Here is a 22,777-nt window from a genome sequence, read left to right on the forward strand (position 1 = left end):
ATTTGAAAAGGTTCCCTTCATAAAGAAGAGATGATTCCAGTCGGCACTTAACATTATGTTAACAACTATTTGTCATACAAACCTTATTGTAAAGACCGTGGTTTTTTTTTCCTGTATATTGAATACGAACTTGTTAAACAGATTCTTCTCACTTAATCGTTGTCTCTGACTTTTGCTATCATGAAGAAACCCAGCTTATATTCAAATTGCAAATCCTTCTTTCTTATCTGGGAAAACGGTATTGCATGGCATTATATTTTACCTGATATTCACAGTCGGCAGATAGATGAAAGATCAATTAAAATTTAAATATCTAAGCTGATGGGTTGATGTAACCATTTTTTTTTCCTTCCCCTTTCCAGGCCCGCATGGTCGCTGCGGCAACCAATAACCTGTGCGAGGCAGCGAACTCGGCAGTACAGGGCCATGCTAGTGAGGAGAAGCTCATTTCTTCAGCCAAACAGGTGGCTGCCTCCACAGCTCAGCTGCTTGTGGCCTGCAAGGTCAAGGCTGATCAGGACTCACAAACCATGAAGAGACTGCAGGTCAGTTGGGGATGTTGGTAAAGGTGAAATGAGTTGAGAGTATGAACAGAGGAGCAATAACCTAGGACACTCAGGAAGCAGTGGAAAAGCCAAAGCTTAGGAGAAAACCAGCTCAGTCACTGATCCTGTGTCCAAAATCACTCCTTACTTACTATATAGGGCACTATATAGTGAGGACGCCATTTTGTAGTGGTGTCCGAAACAATAGTGAGGAGGATTGCACCCTATATAGTGCACTCAAAGTATCCCACAGTGCATCACGAAAAGTAGTGTACACCCAGTGGTCACTAACCAAGCAATATATCCCATTATGCGTTTTGGTTGCGCTGAAAGAAATCAAATTAAAAGTCTCAAATTTGATTTAATAAAAGGCAGCGGCAAAGAAGAAAGTATTCAGCTTTGATGTAAAAGAACTGAAAGATGCAGGTACTTTGTATTGATTAATGTGGGAAATGCGCTCAGTATAATCTGGATTTATCACAAAAATACATGCATGTATTTATTATTTTGAAAACCCACCAGCTGCCTGATCTAGCATGTTTTAATTGTGCGACAGTCAGTGCCGTATTAAGCCAATGCGGTGCCCCTGGGCACTATACCTCAAGTACCCCACCACCACCACCACCCTGCGCGCACGCGTTCAGTAACCTCCTGCACACACAAACCTTGCCCTTTGCTGTCAAAAATAGTAGCATATCTATAAACAATAGTACACATAAACAAGGTCATTCTTCCTCATTGAACATTTATTAAGTAGGCTACATCAGCCCATCAAATTCACTGAAAACAACGATATGCATGTAGGCATATTGAAATGTCTTATTCAAAAAAGAGCAGCATATATCTGTATGTCTCAAAAAAAATCTTCAAAGCATCCATACTCTATTCTATCCATATTAAAATGTCTCAGTTCAAAATGTGTATCAATTCGAACAGCATCCATCTATATACAATACAGCCTATTCAAATGTGTCAATTCAAAATGTGTATCAATTAAAATAGCATCGATCTAGGCAACATATTCAAATGTCTCAATTCGAAATATAAATTCAAATAACATCCAGTATGGCATATTCAGATGTACAGTGTACATATGTGTATCAATTCAAAGAGTATCTGTTCTGTATGAACCTAGACATGTTCTCCCCATAGCGCAGGATCAGTTGAAATAGAAAAGTGTTCTCCTGGCGTCGGCTGCGCTGGGTTGACATCCATAATGCCCTCGTCTTCCTTCTCGTCACCATGGTGTGAACTGATCTCTACCTGGCTTAAAGTGGCTTCGCACATATCCTCCTCCCCGGCTTCAGCGCTGGTAGTGACAGCAGTTGTCGATGTTTTTATTAAAAAAACGATCTAACACTGGAACACTTTTAATTGCAGCTACACGCCTGGAGTCTTTCTCTTTTTTTAATTTTCTCTTCGCACAACCACTCAATTGATGTCTGTCCATTTTTCATTTCTACCGCAGTTTTTAAAAAAATGATACCGTAGGTGGACTGGCTCAACTGACAGGTTGAGGAAAGGGGGGTTAATGGTCACATAGGCCACTCTTGCTCAGAATTATGATTATTGTTGTTGTTCTTATGAAATTAGTGTTCATAATGAATTATACACTAAGTAACTTTAAAAACGCACATTGATAAAACTTGCTGAATTCGTGCTGAGTTTATCTCAAGAAGAAAAGAAATACATCACAATGGAAAAATAACTTCGTTCCGCCCGAATAAGTTCCAAATCTGTGCTCAAATCAGAATTTAAGGGAGTTGTACTCAATAACGTACAATATGACTCGGGTAGTCAATGACATGGACAGGCTTTAATTTTCAAACAAATTTTGCATACACTGTACACACACAATCTTGCCTATAAATACCCGGGGGAAATGATGGGAAAATTGTCATTATTGAAGATGCCACGCCTAAGCCAAAATCAACGTGAACAGGCCATCGGGATGTTGCGTGCCGGAAGTACACAGACGGAGGTCGCCCGGCACTTCGGTGTTCATCATTCGACCATTTCCCGTTTGAGTCAGCGTTACAGACAGACAGGGAGCACCAGGGATCGTCCACGCCCTGGTCAGCCTCGAGTCACGACGCCAGTTCAGGATCAGCACATCAGGCTAGCTCACCTCCGTGACAGATTCCTGACACCCTCAGTCACTGCTGCTGAGACCCCTGGACGACACAGACCCAGAATCTCCAGCATGACGGTCCGAACATGGACCAGCTGTCACTTTGAATTTTTTTGTGAATTAATTCTTGAGTTTGACAATAAATGTCCTTTATCGATGTTTCAAGATGTGTGTGCATTACATACAATATCATAAATTTCAAATATATGCATGGATCTAAAGTGATATATCGTGTTGAATTCCATTGTGCGTTTTTAAAGTTACTTAGTATATATGACTATTTAACAATGTCAAGTGTATAACCATTTTAAGCGTACAAACATTCACGAAAAATATTTTTAAAGTTTCTGTCATGTGGTGCCCCCCCACTGGCTGTGAGTGGTTAGTGCCCCTGGGCACTGTGCCGCAGGCCCATATAGTTAATCCGGCCTTGGCGACAGTAATGACGTAAATGCCAGTGTGACGGACTAGTGTCTGAAAGCGGGGGGGGTTCTTTTCTTTTCTCCTCTTCATCTTACCAGTGGGCTCACTATATAGTCCTTTATATAGTAGTTCCCTATATAGTGAGTAGTGAGCAATTTTGGATGCAGGGTGACACTTTTAAAGTCTTGTATTATGCACATTGTTCTCCGTTTATTATTTCTCTGTCTCTATTTCTTTCTCTGGTTTTTCCTTATCCTTCCCTTCCATTTGTGTCATGTTTTTATTACATCTCTGCTGCACTGATATCGACATCTGCTAAGAAGGGATGGCTCACGGCTCCCCCCCCAAATCCATATAACAAAGTATGTGCATTACTAGAGGCACATCTGGAGCCAGGAATAATCCCTGGTCTCTCCTTCTAGGCTTACATGGCATTCCCATCCATGTCCAACTGTCCCATTACGCTTAGGTCATTCTATGTTTAGCCCCATTATACACATTCTCCGGGTCAGTTGTTTTCTCTGGGATGCCTCAGCATGGATTCGCTAGCAGTTTTGTACTATTAGCTTTGAGGATTTTTTTTCTTCTTTAGATTAAAAAATGAAGTGCATGGACAGTCACTCTTATATATTGCACTGTTTAAGCAAGTATGTTTATGTAGTGTTTAACTAGAACAATTGCACATTTAATGGTTCTTAGCCTATTTTTGTCTCAAGCATTCATCCAACCATTAGCTTTTCCTCAATTAATTATCACTTGTATTAATAACAAGCCTGCTGGGAGTCTGCAAATAGCCTCATCCGTTTAAGACTGTGGCACTTCTATGGCGTCTCAAGTTCTCCCGTTCAATCAGCAGAGTCTTGGCCCTGCTGAATCTGTAGCGGCAGCTGTACCCTGCTCGTATATGTGGCCCAAGGATTTTCTCACTGAGATTTAGGGATAATCAAGTGCCTACAGTTGAATCCTGTTGAGTCTTTTTAGCATTGCTGATGCACCAAGATGTTTCTCATAGGAGTCTTTCTACCAAGTAGAAGATATGAAGAATTAACGTGTGTAATATGTGCCATCCGTAAAGCGGTTTATTTACTTGGAGTATTTTATCATTTTCCCCACAAAGAGAAGGGAATTCAGAAATTTGTTTAAGTGACAGCTTGCAGACATCTTCCATATTCATGTGTTTTGTTAATTCACTCTTGTTTTATTAACATTTCTTCATTCTTGACAGAGATAATGTAAATACATACTAGAGTGAATAAACAGAAGGTTGAAATAGTTCCACAAAGTGTGTTAGGACTTGTTCTCTGAACAAGTAACATGTCAAACTCTAGACATATTTGTCCTTGATCCGTTTGTGGTACCGTAACTGTGGCAGTAGGATGAAAAGTTGCTATTAAAAATGACCTATACACTACTGATATAGATTTGTTTGGCATGCTTGTAACTTGTTTTGGCTACTTTTCAGTTAAATTCTTGAAACTTATGTCTGCTCGCACATCTGCTCTCTGTTTTTCATAACACTCTCCTACTCGGTAATTTTCCATTACCCATTGAAACCACCCTATCACACTCGGCCAACTCTGCTTCCTTACATTACATTTTTCAAATTGTACTGCTACACCACGCTCTTGAATATGGATATATACTCATGTTTGTCCTTCATTAAACTGAGAAACATCTGAACCGCTAAGTGTCTGTGATCGTCGTTCCCGGATCTGTGAGGCAGAATCTCCTAGGCGGAAGAGGACTTTTATTTCTAGATCACTCATACTTTCTTCAGCACAGACAAATCAAAATCTGTTGACTACTGTGATGAGAAGCTGCTCTTTTTCTATCAGTCCAAAGTCATCGGGTGTCTGGACATTTTAGCACCAGAAATAAAGAAATCTGGATACCAAGGAAGGACACAAGCCTTGTCTCACACACTGGCAAACCGGTTCTGCCTTATGTCAGAGCTGCTTTAAATATTCAAATGAGTGGGCCTCTTACCAGTAATATACTGTGCGCTGATGTTAATATCAAAACGCACATCTGTCCATTCTCTGCTCAGTAATTAAGGCTCTGGGTTACTGATTAGAAGGGTCATGGGTTCAAGCCCCAGCACTGCCAAGCTGGCACTCCTGGGCCTGTGAGCAAAGCACTTAGCCCTCTCTCTGCTCCAGGGGCACTGTATCCTGGCTGACCCTGTGTTCTGACCCCAGCTTCCTAACAAGCTGGGATATGTGAAGGAAAATAATTTCACTGTGCTGTAATGTATATGTGACCAAACAAAAGCTGCTCCTTCTCCTCCTCCGTCTGACGATGCCATGCCCAGGCAACAAAGTGAGATCATGGCTCATATCCTGGCTATTCTAATCCTAGCATTGGGTAAGAGGACAAATTTAAAGCAGTGACACTTGTACAGGCAGAGCATTAAATATCTTCTAAGCAAGCAAGACATCTTTTGCCATCACTGCCTCAAAAGGCAAAACAAGAAAAAAAAATGTTTGAGGAAGAACTGCCAGAGGAGTCATTTAGATGTGTGTTTTGTTTCAAGTGAATCATCAGCAAGCTACTCATTCACTCTGCATTGCCTTTTAAAGCCATCTCAGGAGCAGTGTTAGGGTTCACCACAATCTTTTCAAGAGGGCCTGCATTTCCCAATCATGCATGTTTGAGAATGTATGATAAACTAACACAGCAGTTAGGTTCATAGTCGGCTCAACTTTAGCTAAAGTGTCTGATCTTTGGTTAGCTTTGGGATCGAGGCTTCAAAATATGTTCTTGAATTTGCGCACCGCATAGGATTGTATATTTTGCCCAATTCAACTTTTATCTTAGTTTGTTTGTTCTTATATTTTGCACATTCATATTGCACTTCATTTAATTCTTCTTTTTTTTGGGGGGGGGGGGTTGTATGTTATTACGATGTGGGACGAGTAACTAAGGGAAAAACTTTTCATTACGTTATATCACATGTATGTCATTTGTATGTGACATTAAGGACCTTGATTTAGAAATGTCTAACAGAGCATGCGTTAATGTATGGCCACTAATCGGCGACATTTCCATCAGTGTTGTAAGAGCATAATACACTGAATCATAAACCTGCATAAGAAACATTGATATGGCAGAACTCTATGCTGTATCACAGATTGAACACCGAGAGAGCTCTGTGTTGCTGTTAATTACTGAACTAGGATGTCATGAAAAGTTTGAAACATTCTTGCTGCTTTCTGCTTCTCCAGGCTGCTGGTAACGCTGTTAAGAAGGCTTCAGATAATCTAGTGAAGGCGGCTCAGAAGGCTGCTTTCGATGCCCAGGATGACCAGGCTGTAATGGTGAAGAGCAGGATGGTGGGCGGCATCGCTCAGGTAAGACAAAGAAAAGACAGCAACACCTGTTTGAACTGAGTTGGGCCCTTACTTAGTAATGTTATGAAGACGTTAGTATGTGTGTCACTTGTATGTGTACATCTCTCTCTCTCTCCCCCCCCCCCCCCCCCCCTCCCCCCCCCAGTGCAAAATGTGGGAATGCTTTTGTGGTTACAACTTATCTCATTTTTCATAGTGTGTGGTTAAGAGACTGGAATGCCACCTTAGTTGCAAGCTCTGAGTAAATTATCGGCACTTGCAGCGCACTTTTTTTTTTTCCCCCTTCAGTCAGTCACATTTGTGACCCAAATTCTAGAGGAAAATAATCTGCCCAAATGCAGAACCTGAAATTTCAAGTGCTTTCGACATCTTGGGTTTTTTTGCCAATAGACACATTTTGGGGAGAAACTGCGGATAATAACAGGTATTGCCCCACCATCCTTAAAGGAACAGTCCGCCGTACTTCCATAATGAAATATGCTCTTATCTGAATTGAGACGAGCTGCTCCGTACCTCTCCGAGCTTTGCGCGACCTCCCAGTCAGTCAGACGCAGTCAGACGCGCTGTCACTCCTGTTAGCAATGTAGCTAGGCTCAGTATGGCCAATGGTATTTTTTGGGGCTGTAGTTAGATGTGACCAAACTCTTCCGCGTTTTTCCTGTTTACATAGGTTTATATGACCAGTGACATGAAACAAGTTCAGTTACACAAATTGAAACGTGGCAATTTTCTATGCTATGGAAAGTCCGCACTATAATGACAGGCGTACTAACACCTTCTGCGCGCTTCGGCAGCGCATTGATATCTGAGCTCCGTATCAATGCACTGCCGAAGCGCGCAGAAGGTGTTAGTACGCCTGTCATTATAGTGCGGACTTTCCATAGCATAGAAAATCGCCACGTTTCAATTTGTGTAACTGAACTTGTTTCATATCACTGGTCATATAAACCTATGTAAACAGGAAAAACGCGGAAGAGTTTGGTCGCATCTAACTACAGCCCCAAAAAATACCATTGGCCATGCTGAGCCTAGCTACATTGCTAACAGGAGTGACAGCGCGTCTGACTGACTGGGAGGTCGCGCAAAGCTCGGAGAGGTACGGAGCAGCTCGTCTCAATTCAGATAAGAGCATATTTCATTATGGAAGTACGGTGGACTGTTCCTTTAAGTAAGATTATGCCCTCAGTGTTGGAAATCATAATTTCTCTGGACCCAAACTGTCCACTGATGTGAGCGGTCATTGATTTTCACACTATAAAAGCACTATTAGAAATTAATACCAAAGGGTTTCCCATTCCACGCATGTGTAGCTGAATTGCGGCATTAATTTTTTTTTTTTAAATCGGCATCATTAAATTTTTAAAACATTAAAATGGCTCATAAAATATTCAGAAAAAAGAGAAAGAGGCTGCACTATGCATACACAGATCTATTCCAGGGTGGCCGCGGGTCCTTAAAAAGTCTTAAATTTAATTTTCCTAAAATAAGGCCATTAAAAAGTCTTAAATTGTCTTAAATTTCAAACCCCGTGGTCTTAAATTTTCAATCTTAAATTTATGGAGATTTTACTCAGTCATATCGTTAAAATGTGGTAAACTTTGGATGGTGAAAAAGTTTAATCGTTTTTGATGCTCACAATTATACCGCGCAGGCTCCGAATCCACTGGTTGCTAGACACACGCGTGCTTGACAACCACTCAGTGCCTGATCTGTTGATGGAGGCTAGTCCGAGCCACAATGGGTAAATGTAAATTTAATGATAACTGGCTGAAAGATGCAAAATACTCGTGGTGGCTGAAAGCTGTACCCAAAGATGCCAACGAGGCATACTGTGTAGCATGCTGTAAGACTTTTAAGTTGGGCACAATGGGGATAAGAGCGGTGGACTCTCATATGAAGAGCGCCAAGCACGTTGCTTTTGCTAAAGGCCGTGAGCATCAGCCTCAAATATCCGACTTCAGCGCTGCCACCACTAACGGTCGTGGAGAAGAGGATAGATCTGCGAGGCTACCGACGTCCGACATTCGAACAATGTGTGGATCTACTCCGACACTGAGGGCAGAAGTGATCTGGGTACTCGGGACTATCACTGGCCACCATTCATATAGATCCAATGACGGAACTGACGACGTGTTTAAGGCGATGTTTCCCGATTCAGCACTGAACAAGCAGAGGGGAAATCGGGAACCCTCATGGCCCAGCTAATAACAAAATCAAACGTTCTTAGAAAGCGTTTCAAAGAAAAAGTAGCCGAACCGAAAGACCTTGAGAGTGAGCTGGATCAAGAAACGGAAAAACTTAGGAAAATGCCATAGTGTGTGTGAGCGTGTTGCATTGTCAGTGAGTATTGTACTGTACAATGAGTAAGAGTGTTGTCTTGTTTATGTAAGAGAATATTGTGCGTCTCTGAGAGAGAGAGAGAGAGAGAGAGAGAGAATATATTCTATTGCGTGCATGTGAGAGAATAGTATTGTTTGTGTGTGGGTATCGTTCCAAGTGTTTTAAGAAGTGCAAGTGAGCATACCTTTCAAGTGAGTGAGCCGAAGTTTCAGGTGTATGTGCATTCACATTGTTTAACTGTTGTTTTCTGCATTGTTGTTTGACCAAAGATGGAATTGAACAATTCTGCTTACAATGTGACTCCCCAAGCAGAGAAAATAATAATTTAAAAAACCTGTTGCATTGGATTCTGTGTGACTTCATTCACATTTTCACAGTGTTACATTGGATTCAAACGTTGTGACTGCATTCTGATCGTCACATAGTTACAAGTTTATCCGATCCTTATATTGTGTTCTGAGTGTGTGAATGCCTGTCAAGGAAAAGAAATGAAGTACTTCTACTAGAATAGTGTTTTCTGCTGAATGTTTACAAGAACAATAAGTTACATTAAATTATATAGGGTTTTTTTTTTTCCCCAAAGAGTAAGTTTTTGCGTGACTAGATTTGGTCTTAATTTTTTTTGGAACATGGTATGAAAAAGTCTTAGTCTTTAATTTAACTTGGACATACCTGTAGACATCCTGTATTCGCACAAACACATTTCGGTGTGTGCTCAAGTAATCAGTGTTACTACAAATCTTAAATGCCCACACCCCCATCATCAACCAATGACAATACAATAATTGGCAATATCAATAGAGTAATTAAAACAATCCATTGGTCTTAAAACCTCTTGTAAAAAAAAAAATCCAAATGAAATTATGGAAATATGTCAGCACCAGGGATGAGAATTTTCCGCCGATCGGCGGGTTTCCGACTATTTCAGACCAAAATGATTGTTTTTGAGCATGCGCGCGCAACATTAAGGTCTGCATCACGCATCTTAGAATGTGCGCGCGCGAGGGAGACTGTGTGCAGTGTTGCCAGATACTGCTAACGTTTTCCATCCCAAAATATGTTCCAAACCCGCCAAAATGCACTTAAAACCGCCCAATGTGGCAACACTGCCTGTGTGCTTGTTCATGTAGCGCATGCCAGACAAAGAGCATCCTGATTGGGTTACTCAGCAAAATAAGCCAATCAGCTTTCAGTGTGGGCGGGCTTTTATCTCTTTTCTCGAGGACCGGAGTTTTCAGCTGAGTCGGTGCAGCCTACAGGATCGGCATGGCAGAGAGAGCGCGCGTTCGCCCCAAAAAACCAAAGTACAAAACCCATTTCAGCTCAGATTACACAAAAGAATCTCCCTGTCTAATAATAATCTCCCTGTCTAATAATCATCTCCCTGTCTAATAATCTCCCTGTCTAATAATCATCTCCCTGTCTAATAATAAAGTAAATAAATAAATAAAATAGCCAAAAATCATTAGCCCCTGGGCCCCGCCCCCCTGGGCCATGGGCCCCACCCTGGTTTTTTCAGACTTTTTAAATATTTTTCATTCTCATCCCTGCAGCACAAGCATCATCACTTCACATTTTTACAAGAAACGGGTCAAAGACAAATCTTCATTCATTCCATGAGGAATGCAAGTATTCAGGTTAAAAATATACCAAGCCTCCCTTTGTATGAGGCCGTTCTCATGGTCTCCACCTCTTGGAGACCGATTGACCATTTCCAGGCCCATGAACCTGAGCGCATTGGCGTCATGGCCCGCAGTATTAGTGTCTTGCAACTGATGACCTTTCATTATTTTTTTTCTAATTGCACATTTATGTTCACAAATTCTAGTTTTTAATTGCCATCTTGTTTTGCCCACATAACTGACCTGTGTTAGGTCAGCATTGTCAGAATTAATAAAAACGCATTGAGTGAAGCCTGCTCCGACCCTTATGCACCCTAATAAATTAATAAAAATATTAAACAGCACAACGTAATACTTTACTGATCAACATCTGCCTCAGAAAAGTTTTGTTTTGTGCGTTTCCTGGTGGCACGAACATGTCAGAGTCCTTTTTGAGGTAACATAATTTTCATTGTGGGTCTGTGTATTTAAATAAGCAGTGACATGCACAGTGACTGCAAACTAGTGATATTTATTAAGCTTCATTACTTAGACCTATGGGTACTACCTGTGTACAGACGTTTGATGAATGCCAATGTTACTGTGCAGCTTTTATATACATTTTATACATAAACAACTTGGAACATTTTCTGCACAGTGTTGATAAATTGAGATCATCATGTCGTATCTAGTTATAGTCCTTTTTGTCCTGTACATGTTTACATGATTGGATTAATATAATGCTACACTTTTTTTGGGCTGACTTTCATATATATATATATATATATATGTGTGTGTGTGTACACAGATCATTGCTGCTCAGGAAGAGATGTTAAGGAAAGAGAGGGAGCTGGATGAAGCCAGGAGGAAGCTAGCCCAGATCCGACAGCAGCAGTACAAGTTCCTGCCCTCAGAGCTGAGGGAGGATGGACAAGAGCAGTGAAAAAGCTCTTCACACACACTCAGATACGCCACTCAGGGCTGCCAGGCCTGAGCGCTTCTACTATCCTAGTGTTTAGCTGCGATCGCAGGCTTGCTAGAGCAACATCCAGGTGAAATGATTAAAGCAATGCAGTGGGTTAAAAGTGAACAAATGCATCAGGATATCTATTTTAAGTTGTTTATTTCTTTGTTTGTCTCTTTTATGAGCATCACCATGCCACCAGTTTCTTTTTTTTTTTCTTTTTTTGCACATTGTATGCAAGTAACTGCGCTTTTACTAGAGCAATTTGATTAGTAGTAGATTATTTAGATTTAGTTTGATGTACCTAAAATGCATGGGTCCTTAGTGGAGCTACACTTGTTTTTAATGATCTGTACTCATTTCACAGACCTTCGGCTGTGTTGAACAATAGTATTTTCTAAGAGCTGAATGATTTAGATGTGAGTAGATGAATGGTTTCTCAGTCACTGGTCATTATCTGGATATATATTAAGGTCCGTCAGATGACCAAAGCGTGCGGTAAGAGAGATTTTGACAACTTCTGAGAGTCATGTGGGGGTGGGGTGTTTGTGGCATTTAGTCAGCTTCCAAAGATGATGCGGTTTGGTGATGAAGGCCATCAGTTAGGCCTTCTCCTGATCATTTAAATCAGGAATGGTTGAGTGTATATTTGTGCCAATTGGACCAGCAGTGCAATGATTAACTTTGCGTTGAAACAAATCAGAGAGAAAACATATCATTTTTTTAAAGAAAAGAATAATAAAGCTATGAAAATGTTACAAATGCTATCTTCTATTAAATTTATGTTAATACACGTTTGTCAGTGTTTTGTTGTTTTGTAAGAACAGTTATGCCTACTGGTAATTCTGTCAAAATTCTGTCTGTTATGGAGTATAAAAGCCATATTTTGTTTTGGGTTTGTTTGGGTTTTTTTTTTTTTTGGTCATCATGAATTATTGGTCACTATGGTGCTACAAAAATGGATTCCCTTTTTAATATTGCCATTAACCGATCTTCAAGCATCCAAGTATTTGTAGTCTAAATGTTTATACAGATGAGTCATTCACATAATGAAAATTTTAAACTAGTTGATGAAATAATAAAATCCTGATCAGTGTTGGGTTTAAACAGTAATGTCATAAATTTAGACAGCCATGTTTGATCAAAACAGTTATATTGCATTTAAAAGTGCCTGCATATGTTTTTATAAGTGTATTCATAACTGTTAACATTTTCCAATTTTATGTGCACTTCATTCTTTGTCTAACTTAACAAAATCATATAAATTCACTCTTCCAAGGACACTGTGTGCCTTTGCCGTGTTTGTACATCTTTCCACATTTTTTTTTTTTAAACTCTGAAAGTAATCTTTAAAAAAAAAAAAAGTCAGTGTGTATGATTATCACCTGAACATCACACTCGTAAGTGGTTCTTCCCCAAACTATTACCACAACGCTGTAAGTGTACAATTGTACAGAATGCCTTTGTATGCTGTAGAATTACAATTTCCCTTCACTGGAACTAAGGGGCCCAAACATGTTCCAGTATGACCGTGCCCCTGTACACAAAGCGAGCTCCAGGAAAATGTGTCCTGTACAAAGCCCTGACCTCAACCCCACTGATCACATTTGGGATGAAGTGGAACACCAGTTGCACCCCAGGCCTCCTCAGCTAACAGTGCCTGACCTCACTAATGCTCTTGTGGTCGAATGAGTACATCCCTACAGCCACACTCCAAAATCTTGTGGAAATTTTAGAATCTGTGAAGAGTGGAGATTATTATAACAGTAACGGGGACCTAAATTTGGAATGGGATGTTCAAGTGGTCAGTTGTCTACAAACTTTTTAACCACGTAGTGCATAGACATCGTGCTATGTCATTCTAGCTCAGATTTCTTTCTGAGGTGTATATGGTTTAGACTATTATATGAAATCATTTACTGCAACTATAGTGACCATTCCTGATTAGGAATTTAATTCATACTGCAAGTGAAGCCAAGAAGCCTTTGTCGCACGTCCACTTAAGCACAGACGTAAGCACACTGAAGTTTAACCCATCTGAAACAGTGAACACACACACACCCAGAGCAGTGGGCAGCTATGCTACAGAGCCCGGGGGACAGTTTAGGGTTAGGTGCCTTGCTCAAGGGCACGTCAGCCCAACCTCAGGTCATGGCTGCCCCATGTTAACCTAAAGGCCTCTGCATGCTCTTGCGACAAGGCTTTCACAGATAGCTTTTCGCAGACAGTTGTAATTTATTGTTGAGCGGGGAGTAATAGGCGTGCGCGATGTTATTCACTGCCACAACGCAAGGGGGCGCAAAATCGCTAGGAGTAGTTGGTGGGTGTGGTTAGTGGAGTGTTTATCCTCCGGTTACTTATAATGACTAGAACTGGAGTCGTATAGATGTATGTACTTCCTCACTTCCTCGATCAACCGCTCTTCGTGCTGCTCCATCTTCGCTCGTGTTTTTAAAAATGGCGGTCGTGAAAACAAAACAAACCGGGAAAGTAGGGAAGCGGAAGTGCGTGTACGGCGGATGTAGAGTGGACCAATCAGAGCCCTCTTGTCTGCGACGCTGTCTGCGAGGCTTCTGCGGTGGTCACAATTTTTGGGAGGTGCGCGCAGAGCGTCTGCGAAGGTGGGGGGGCTACGCAGACACTGTCTGCGACGCTATCTGCGAGGACTGGGTTGTCAGCATAAATTGGCCTTTACTGCATGTCTTTGGACTCTGGGGGGAAACCAGAGGAACACACACACGGGGAGAACATTCAAACTCCACACAGAAAGGCCTCTGTTGGCCACTGGGCTCGAACCCAGAACCTTCTTGCTGTGAGGCGACAGTGCTAACTACTGCATTTATGAAAACATAAACAGTAAATTTGAGGTTGTCTCATCCAGTACATGTTAATGGAATAATTTGTTGATGTAGCTATTCCACAATAAAGGGTCACTCAGAAGAAGGAGGAATAGATGCAAACACGTTTCATCAAGAAATCCGTCCATTATCTGTAACCGCTTATCCTGTGCAGGGTTGCGGGCAAGCTGGAGCCTATCCCAGCTGACTATGGGCGAGAGGTGGGGTACACCCTGGGTAAGTTGCTAGGTCATCGCAGGGCTAACACATAGAAACAACCAACCATTCACATTCACACCTATGGTCAATTTAGAGCCACCAATTGGCCTAACCTGCATGTCTTTGGACTGTGGAGGAAACCGAAGCATCCAGAGGAAACCCACGTGGACACGGGGAGAACATGCAAACTCTACACAGAAAGGTCCCCGTCAGCCACTGGGTTCAAACCCAGAACCTTCTTGCTGTGAGGCGACAGTGCTAACCACTACACCACCGTGCCGCCCCATCAAAAAATCTATTAAGTATAAATATGTGGTTTGGAAGTGCTACCAAGGCTACATCTAACCACCTACAAAACTTCCATAGCCACTTGTGGTAGGCATGGTCATGGTTTATAAGCATTCCTTGTATTTGCATATAGGAATACGATTGGCTGATATTTTATGATGCAATAACACTTACCTTTCCTGATGGAAACTGATTATGGTTTTCCAGTGAGATTTTGACTCACTTTTATGTAAAAACAATGCAGCAAACCATTGCAGTGGAATAATTTTCCTGTTTTCACCAATTTGTGTACTTGTATTATGTGAATTAAAAAAAAACTTTAAATTTCAGCGTTAACAGAGTTGGTTCTATTGCAGATAATGTCTTTGATGCCAGCATCATTTTCAAGTGCTTGGGTCTCTCTCTGACCTGGGTCCAAGATGCTGATCATTTTAACACCCACCCAACATCTCAGATACTTCAGTTGTGAAGACACTGTAATGTTCACATCATTAGTAAGCTGTTTCCATAACCACATATCTTCACTGTAAAGCTTCACTTTTAGTTCAGTCATCACTCTCATGTTGCAAACACAGACGCTCAGTAGCATTAGTTATTTTATTTTTTACATTATGCTAATTTGTACCTAGCATTCATATTTATCCACTTCATCATGTCTGTTCGAGGTACACTGCTAGTTATGCTATGCTGGTGGGCAAAAAAAGAAAGAAAGCACAACTTTATTCATTACACACTTGTGAAATTCCTCTCTGCATTTAACCCATCTGAAGCAGTGAACACACACATACCCAGAGCAGTGGGCAGCCATGCTAACAGCGCCCAGGGAGCAGGTGGGAGTTAGATGCCTCGCTCAAGGACACCTCAGCCCAAGCCCGTCCCATATTAACCCTAACCGCATGTCTTTGGACTGTGTGGGAAACCGGAGCACCCGGAGGAAACCCACGCAGACACGGGGAGAACATGCAAACTCCACACAGAAAAGCCCCCTGCTGGCTGCTGGGCTCAAACCCAGAACCTTCTTGCTGTGAGGCAAGCGTGCTAACCATAAGGGGAATATATATATATATATATATATATATATATCCATCCATCCATTATCTGTAGCCGCTTATCCTGTTCTACAGGGTCGCAGGCAAGCTAGAGCCTATTCCAGCTGACTATGGGTGAGAGGCAGGGTACACCCTGGACAAGTCACCAGGTTATTGCAGGGCTGACACATAAACAACCATTCACACCTACGGTCAATTTAGAGCCACCAATTAGCCTAACCTGCATGTCTTTGGACTGTGGGGGAAACCGGAGCACCTGGAGGAAACCCACACGGACACAGGGAGAACATGCAAACTCCACACAGAAAGGCCCTTGCCGGCCGCTGGGCTCGAACCCAGAACCTTCTTGCTGTGAGGCAACAGTGCTAACCACTACACCACCATGCCGCCCATATATATATATAAAATCTCATCTCATTATCTCTAGCCACTTTATCCTGTGGCGGCACGGTGGTGTAGTGGTTAGCGCTGTCGCCTCACAGCAAGAAGGTCCTGGGTTCGAGCCCCGGGGCCGGCGAGGGCCTTTCTGTGCGGAGTTTGCATGTTCTCCCCGTGTCCGCGTGGGTTTCCTCCGGGTGCTCCGGTTTCCCCCACAGTCCAAAGACATGCAGGTTAGGTTAACTGGTGACTCTAAATTGACCATAGGTGTGAATGGTTGTCTGTGTCTATGTGTCAGCCCTGTGATGACCTGGCGACTTGTCCAGGGTGTACCCCGCCTTTTGCCCATAGTCAGCTGGGATAGGCTCCAGCTTGCCTGTGACCCTGTAGAAGGATAAAGCGGCTAGAGATAATGAGATGAGATGAGACTTTATCCTGTTCTACAGGGTCGCAGGCAAGCTGGAGCCTATCCCAGCTGACTACGGGCGAAAGGCGGGGTACACCCTGGACAAGTCGCCAGGTCATCACAGGGCTGACACATAGACACAGACAACCATTCACACTCACACCTACGGTCAATTTAGAGTCACCAGTTAACCTAACCTGCATGTCTTTGGACTGTGGGGGAAACCGGAGCACCCGGAGGAAACCCACGCGGACACGGGGAGAACATGCAAACTCCGCACAGAAAGGCCCTCGCCGGCCACGGGGCTCGAACCCAGGACCTTCTTGCTGTGAGGCGACAGCGCTAACCACCGTGCCACCTATATATATATATATATATATATATATATATATATATATATATAGAGAGAGAGAGAGAGAGAGAGAGAGAGTAATGAAAAACAAATTCTAGTATTCAATGAAACCTAGCACCATTATAATACTGGTAATATGAATAATCCGCACTGTATACCTACTTTTGCAGCCCCCTCTGTGTGTGTGTGTGTGTGTATATATATATATATATATATATATATAGAGAGAGAGAGAGAGAGAGAGAGAGAGAGAGATGGTCAGTGTTTTAGTGAATGGAGGAACTGGTTTAACAGTCTGGAATAAAATAATAAAATAAAATACTGTATATCACTTTATTTCTGCACCTTTCATGAAAAGACCACGTCCATAAACTCGTCCGCCACCATGGTTTCTTCTCACTGTACTTTTTGCGGTTCAGTCCCACAACTCATCCCCACTTGGGCTTTCAGAGTCTCCCAAAGATGGACAAAATCACTCCTGAGCTCGGATCAGCGCGCAAGACGTCACTCCTCCAGTGAGTGACTTCAGTGAGCTTTCCAAAAAAAGTGCTGCTCTCGTTTTGGACAGGATTCCTGCCTCCCACAGCCGCCCAATCCGAGTCAGCCTCTGGACCTTCACTCTCCTGGAGCCCTCGGTGCTGTTCACTACTGCGCATCAGCCCTGTGCGTCTGCTCTCTGCGCTCTCAGCTCTCTCAGTGTGCAGGAGACTCTGGTCCCAAAGCAGCCACCATGGAGGCCATCAAGAAGAAGATGCAGATGCTCAAGCTGGACAAGGAGAATGCCATAGACCGCGCCGAGCAAGCTGAGGTGGACAAGAAAGGAGCAGAGGACAAATGCAAACTGGTATTGGACTTGCTTGGGGAGGGGGGGTTTGTTTGTTTGTTTGTTTGTTTGTTTGTTTGTTTGTTTTTACCCTGGGGTTAATTTTCTGAAACAGTGAATAACACACTGCTTTGTACATTATACATTAAATGATAAGCATATTTTTGTGTGAGTGTGTGTGTGTGTGTGTGTGTGGGTGCATCAGTTGCCCTCACTTTTATAAAATCTGATGCATTTTTGTTTGGGTGTTCCTTTTCACCAATAAAGACATCCTGTAAAATTTTTTGACCATATTCAAAAGTCTAATGGTGGCACCATGAGGTTCTTTTTTTTTTTTTTTTTTGCCAAAAAACGCTTATTTTATGTTTTCGCGTAAGGTTTGAATCACAATGTTGGACTCCATTTATTGATTTCTTGTGAGTCAGAGATCATGTTAAGAACCTTTGCAAGGGATTGAGAAGCATTAATGTGATTCATAATACATTTGTATTGTTTAAAAGTAGTTGAACAATGATTCAATGAACAGCTAAAACTCAAACTGTGCTTGATAATATATTTAGAATATGTACTAAAAATGTGTATCTAAGATATTTGGTATACTCTATAAGGTGCCATAATGTTTCATAAAAAGTGATCGAAATTTTGTCATAAAAGTCATAAAATAGCAGCTTTTTCCATAACTTTGAGCTCCTGGTGCCACCATTAAACTTTTGAATTTTGTCAAAATATTTCACCCAGTGTGTTTTCTTACCAAAAGGAACATAAAAACAAAAATGCATCATGATCGGAGAAACTTTTCATTTTTAGGGGGCAACTGATGCACCCGTGTGTGTGTGTGTGTGTGTGTGTGACTTGTACTGTGTAGTTCACTGAGAGGACACATGATACACTCATATACAGTTCAATATTTTTCAAACCAAAAGTTTGACAACTTTCTAGCCAAAAAGTTTCCTTTTCATTACTGAGGTTAAAGTTTGGTGCACAGTATTAATTAACTGCATTAATAATTATGTCAATGGAAGATCCTGTGTGTGTGTGTGTGTGTGTGTGTGTGTGTGTGTGTGTGTGTGTGTGAGAGAGAGAGAGAGAGAGAGAGAGAGTATATCCCAATTATGTCTTTTATCATTCCTGCACTTTTTATGAATTAGGATTACAAAAGAAACACTTTCTATTGTACAACCTCATGATATCTGAACTTAAGTACAGACTCAACTTCGTAGAATGTAATGTCAGTTTTGATTTTAAGATGAAAAACTTTCCTTCCAATTTACTGATCTGGAATCAAAACAGAAAAGTTGATATTTGATATTAACTCATAAAAGTGTGTGTGGATTGCGAGTACATTTAGAAATCCAATTCAGTACAATCCAGTATGGCTAAAAAAGGACATTTCACCCAGTTGTTGCACAGATGAAGGCAGGCCTCTGCTGATAGTGTCTGACGTCATGAAAAATGCAGCTATTATCATCCTTTTAGATTGTTTTATTTTATTCCATAAGATCTGCCAAGAACAAACGATTCAAGCAATTCCGGAGATGAATACTGTTTGTGAACATCCATGTAATTAAACAGCAGTTAGGTACACTCAAATTACAGCTCAGTTATTTGACTAAATACGACATAAAATATCCAAACACAGCCCACGGTGAAGTGTTTGAGTTTATTATAGGCAGCGTCAGATGCTTTATATGAACGAGTCACAAATTGACATGTATAGAGTGTGAGTGACCTTTATATTCAGGCCAACTTGTGGATAAATGTTAGATTGTGTTTGCAGGACGTTTTAGGACTTACAGCTCGAAAACATGCTCGTCTGGTCACTCACGGTTCATTATGTATTTCTCAGAGACTCCTAAAACTGCTGTTTCTCCTCTGGACTTTTACATGCTTCTTGGGTAGCAAGAATGTTCTTGACTTCAGTTTGTTTTTCTTACTTGTCTCAGGAAAAAAAAAGAAGCTTGGCTTCAGATCACTAGATGAAGTTGATGAAGAATTCGTGTTTCGCATTTGTGTCATTACATTAGCATTTCTGTGTGATTTCATGGATATTGTGCCCATACATTTTAACTCATTGTTGTGAAAGATACTGACCTCGAAGCTACTGGTGTTTTTGCCATGTGGTTTTGCTGGTCAGTCATAGCATCGTAAAGTTATCGACTCTTCATTTTTCGGATTTTTTTCTTTCCCTATGGGGCCCCTGAGGAGCAGTTTTTTGAATTAGGATTCTCTTTTTTCCTTTTAAGTAAGAAGAGCTGCATGGAGTACACAGAAGCATGTGTCCTTGAACATTTGCCAGTCCTTGGATGTGTGCGCACGTGTGTGTGTGTGTAATACAATACAATTTTCCAAAATGATCACCATCAAATGCCATATAGAATATGCTAATGTTTGATCAGAACATTCTCATCTTCTCATAAAACTTCATCTTGGGCCTTTACTTCATTTCGCCAGCCTTTTCGTGCTCCACATACCGGTATGACAATGTTCTTCTTAATAAGTATTGCTTCAAAGAAGACCACAGTCTCAAACCAAGCAGTCACTACTGATGACATCCTTGTGTCCGTTTTCTTTTTGTGCATTTCCTGATCATTTTGGATCATATTCTTGTCCACACCAGGGGTCAAGGCTGTGTATGGAGTCAAAGGTTACCCAACCACAAGACCCTGCAGCAGTCCCAGCGTTTAGATGAAAGATTCCTTGACTACACATGACGTCCAAATGCAATGCTTCACATAATTGGAGCTCAAAGGCATCCCAGTGTGTCTATCATGAGCACATTGTGTTCACACCAGCAGCTCTGTCAGTCATAACAGGCTTTTTATAGTCCTTTTATTTCTGGTTTATGGCCTATTGTGTCTCGTGTTACTGTAGGGACAGGGGCAGCTGCAGGTATCTCGCTACACAGTATTCCAAGGGCTAGTTTTACTGACGTTACTGAATAAATTTAGTTCTTCACTAGTCTGTACTAGTTTGTTCAAGTTTAATCAATGGCAAAAAATAAAAATCAGGCGATAGACTTTTGCCTCTTCTTATAGCAGGAAACCCACAGTTCCTCCACATCAAAGCCTTTGGTTTTGGCACATCATGGAACGGCTGGGCTTGTGATCTCGTGAGCTTAGCAGGAAGCTTTAATCATGGCCGCCCATGAACTGTGGTCTATTTTCATAGCAGGAGTTGTGGTTTGCACTGCCATATACAGTAGTAGACTGTCTCTAAGGACCAAAGAACACAATATACCAAATAGGTAGCTATTGCTGTGTTATGGCTGCCTGGCTACTGTTTTACCTAAGCGTGTTGAAAGAGAAAAACAAGCCTCACCAGCTGCAGGCCCGGTGAAGGCCTTCATCACAAAGGCCGTGTTCCTTTTATAATCCTGTCCTCATGCCATCCTCAGCCTGCCTGCCCTTCAGTACAGCACCGTACTGATTTATACCTCTAGCTTCAAATAGACTACACTTTCTGCAGCCTTCCATTTGCTATATTTTAATGTCACGTCATGTCATGCTGTCATGTGGGTGTCGTATGTGCAAACACATTTACAAAAATGACAGGTAGGTCATATCGACAGGTTTGATCTGAGGTATTTCTTTTTCAATCACAGTGATCCACAACACTAATATATGTGTGTGTGTGTGTGTGTGTGTGTGTGTGTGTGTGTGTGTGTGTGTGTGTGTGTCAGCTGGAAGAGGAGCTGCAGGGTCTGCAGAAGAAGCTGAAGGGTGTGGAGGATGAGTTGGATAAATACTCCGAGTCACTGAAGGATGCTCAAGAGAAGCTGGAGCAAGCTGAGAAGAAAGCCACAGACGTAAGCGACACAGAGCTGCGTCTCTGAGTAACACACATGCACTCTCATGACACTAAATCATCCTAATTATAATATTACGTCATTTTACAAGTGAGCTGACTGTAATCTGACCTAAAAGGCTTGCAAGCCTTTGAGGGATTTTACCACAGGGTGGTGCTATTTATTCAAAATGCTGTTTATTGTCAGGAACAATTAATTTAAACTTTTTTTTTTTTTCAAATCTGAGCATATGTCTAGCTAAATACAAATGATAAACAAGATTCAAAAGTTCAAAGAAAATGACTCCTAAACTAGAGAACATTCTTTACATCTAATATAGTATAGGAAAATAAATGTACTGGCGCTGGGCAAATTTTAAACATATTATTTTAAACTCATTCCAAATGGAAATATTTAACAGTTATTCCATGAAATCGAGTTGTACATGAGCTGATAGCCGACAAGTTGCGTAGCACCGACTTGGCTATAAGCCATGTACAACGAGATTGAGTGGAATAACTGTTTTATTATAACCATATTCACTGGATTTTGAGAAATGGAACATTTTTTTTTTTTGCAAATTCGATACATAAAAACTGTATAGAAAACGTCCGACAAACTCATTTCCACTTAAAATGTAAACAAACCGGCGAAATGACAGGAGCAATTTGTGAAAAATGCTATAATAATAATAATTCTTGAAAAAAAAAATCTTACTATCAAATACTTTTATTCCATATTTTGTTGCTTTTTTGGGGGGGGTGGCTTCTTCTTCTCCTTCTTTTTCTTGTTCTTCTTCACAGTTTTTTTTTTTAGTGGTTGGCAAACCAACTTAAAGGTGCATTACTGCCGACTGGGCTGGAGTGTGGAACAGGCGATACTTTGGGGGGGGGGGGGACCATATTCTTTTAGCTATTTCTCATCTCATCTCATTATCTCTAGCCGCTTTATTCTGTTCTACAGGGTCGCAGGCAAGCTGGAGCCTATCCCAGCTGACTACGGGTGAAAGGCGGGGTACACCCTGGACAAGTCGCCAGGTCATCACAGGGCTGACACATAGACACAGACAACCATTCACACTCACATTCACACCTACAGTCAATTTAGAGTCACCAGTTAACCTAACCTGCATGTCTTTGGACTGTGGGGAAAACCGGAGCACCTGGAGGAAACCCACGCGGACACGGGGAGAACATGCAAACTCCGCACAGAAAGGCCCTCGCCGGCCACGGGGCTCGAACCCGGACCTTCTTGCTGTGGGGCAACAAGCGCTAACCACTACACCAC

The 22,777-nt window shown here is 41.6% G+C and overlaps 2 protein-coding genes across 5 annotated transcripts in view; both read left to right on the forward strand.

The window, feature by feature from the left end:
• Positions 1-12,637, forward strand: part of tln1 (talin 1) — a 152,722-nt gene extending 140,085 nt beyond the window's left edge. Inside the window, exons 55-57 of the mRNA XM_060908652.1 lie at positions 363-545; positions 6,324-6,449; positions 11,199-12,637. Of these exons, the coding sequence (XP_060764635.1) occupies positions 363-545; positions 6,324-6,449; positions 11,199-11,333 (444 nt within the window). The 3' untranslated portion in view covers positions 11,334-12,637. The remainder of the gene's footprint in view (positions 1-362; positions 546-6,323; positions 6,450-11,198) is intronic.
• A 4,784-nt stretch (positions 12,638-17,421) lies between these two features.
• Positions 17,422-22,777, forward strand: part of tpm2 (tropomyosin 2 (beta)) — a 44,221-nt gene continuing 38,865 nt past the window's right edge. For 2 of the 4 annotated variants that reach the window (XM_060908673.1, XM_060908674.1), the window contains exons 1-2: positions 17,425-17,727; positions 21,386-21,511. In XM_060908673.1, coding sequence (XP_060764656.1) covers positions 17,614-17,727; positions 21,386-21,511 — 240 coding nt within the window. In that variant the 5' untranslated portion in view covers positions 17,425-17,613. Of the gene's footprint in view, positions 17,728-21,385; positions 21,512-22,777 lie in introns of all 4 variants that reach the window. The other 2 variants (XM_060908675.1, XM_060908672.1) reach the window with 2 other exon arrangements.

This window comes from Neoarius graeffei, chromosome 25 (assembly GCF_027579695.1).
Source record: "Neoarius graeffei isolate fNeoGra1 chromosome 25, fNeoGra1.pri, whole genome shotgun sequence".
Lineage (NCBI taxonomy): Eukaryota > Metazoa > Chordata > Actinopteri > Siluriformes > Ariidae > Neoarius > Neoarius graeffei.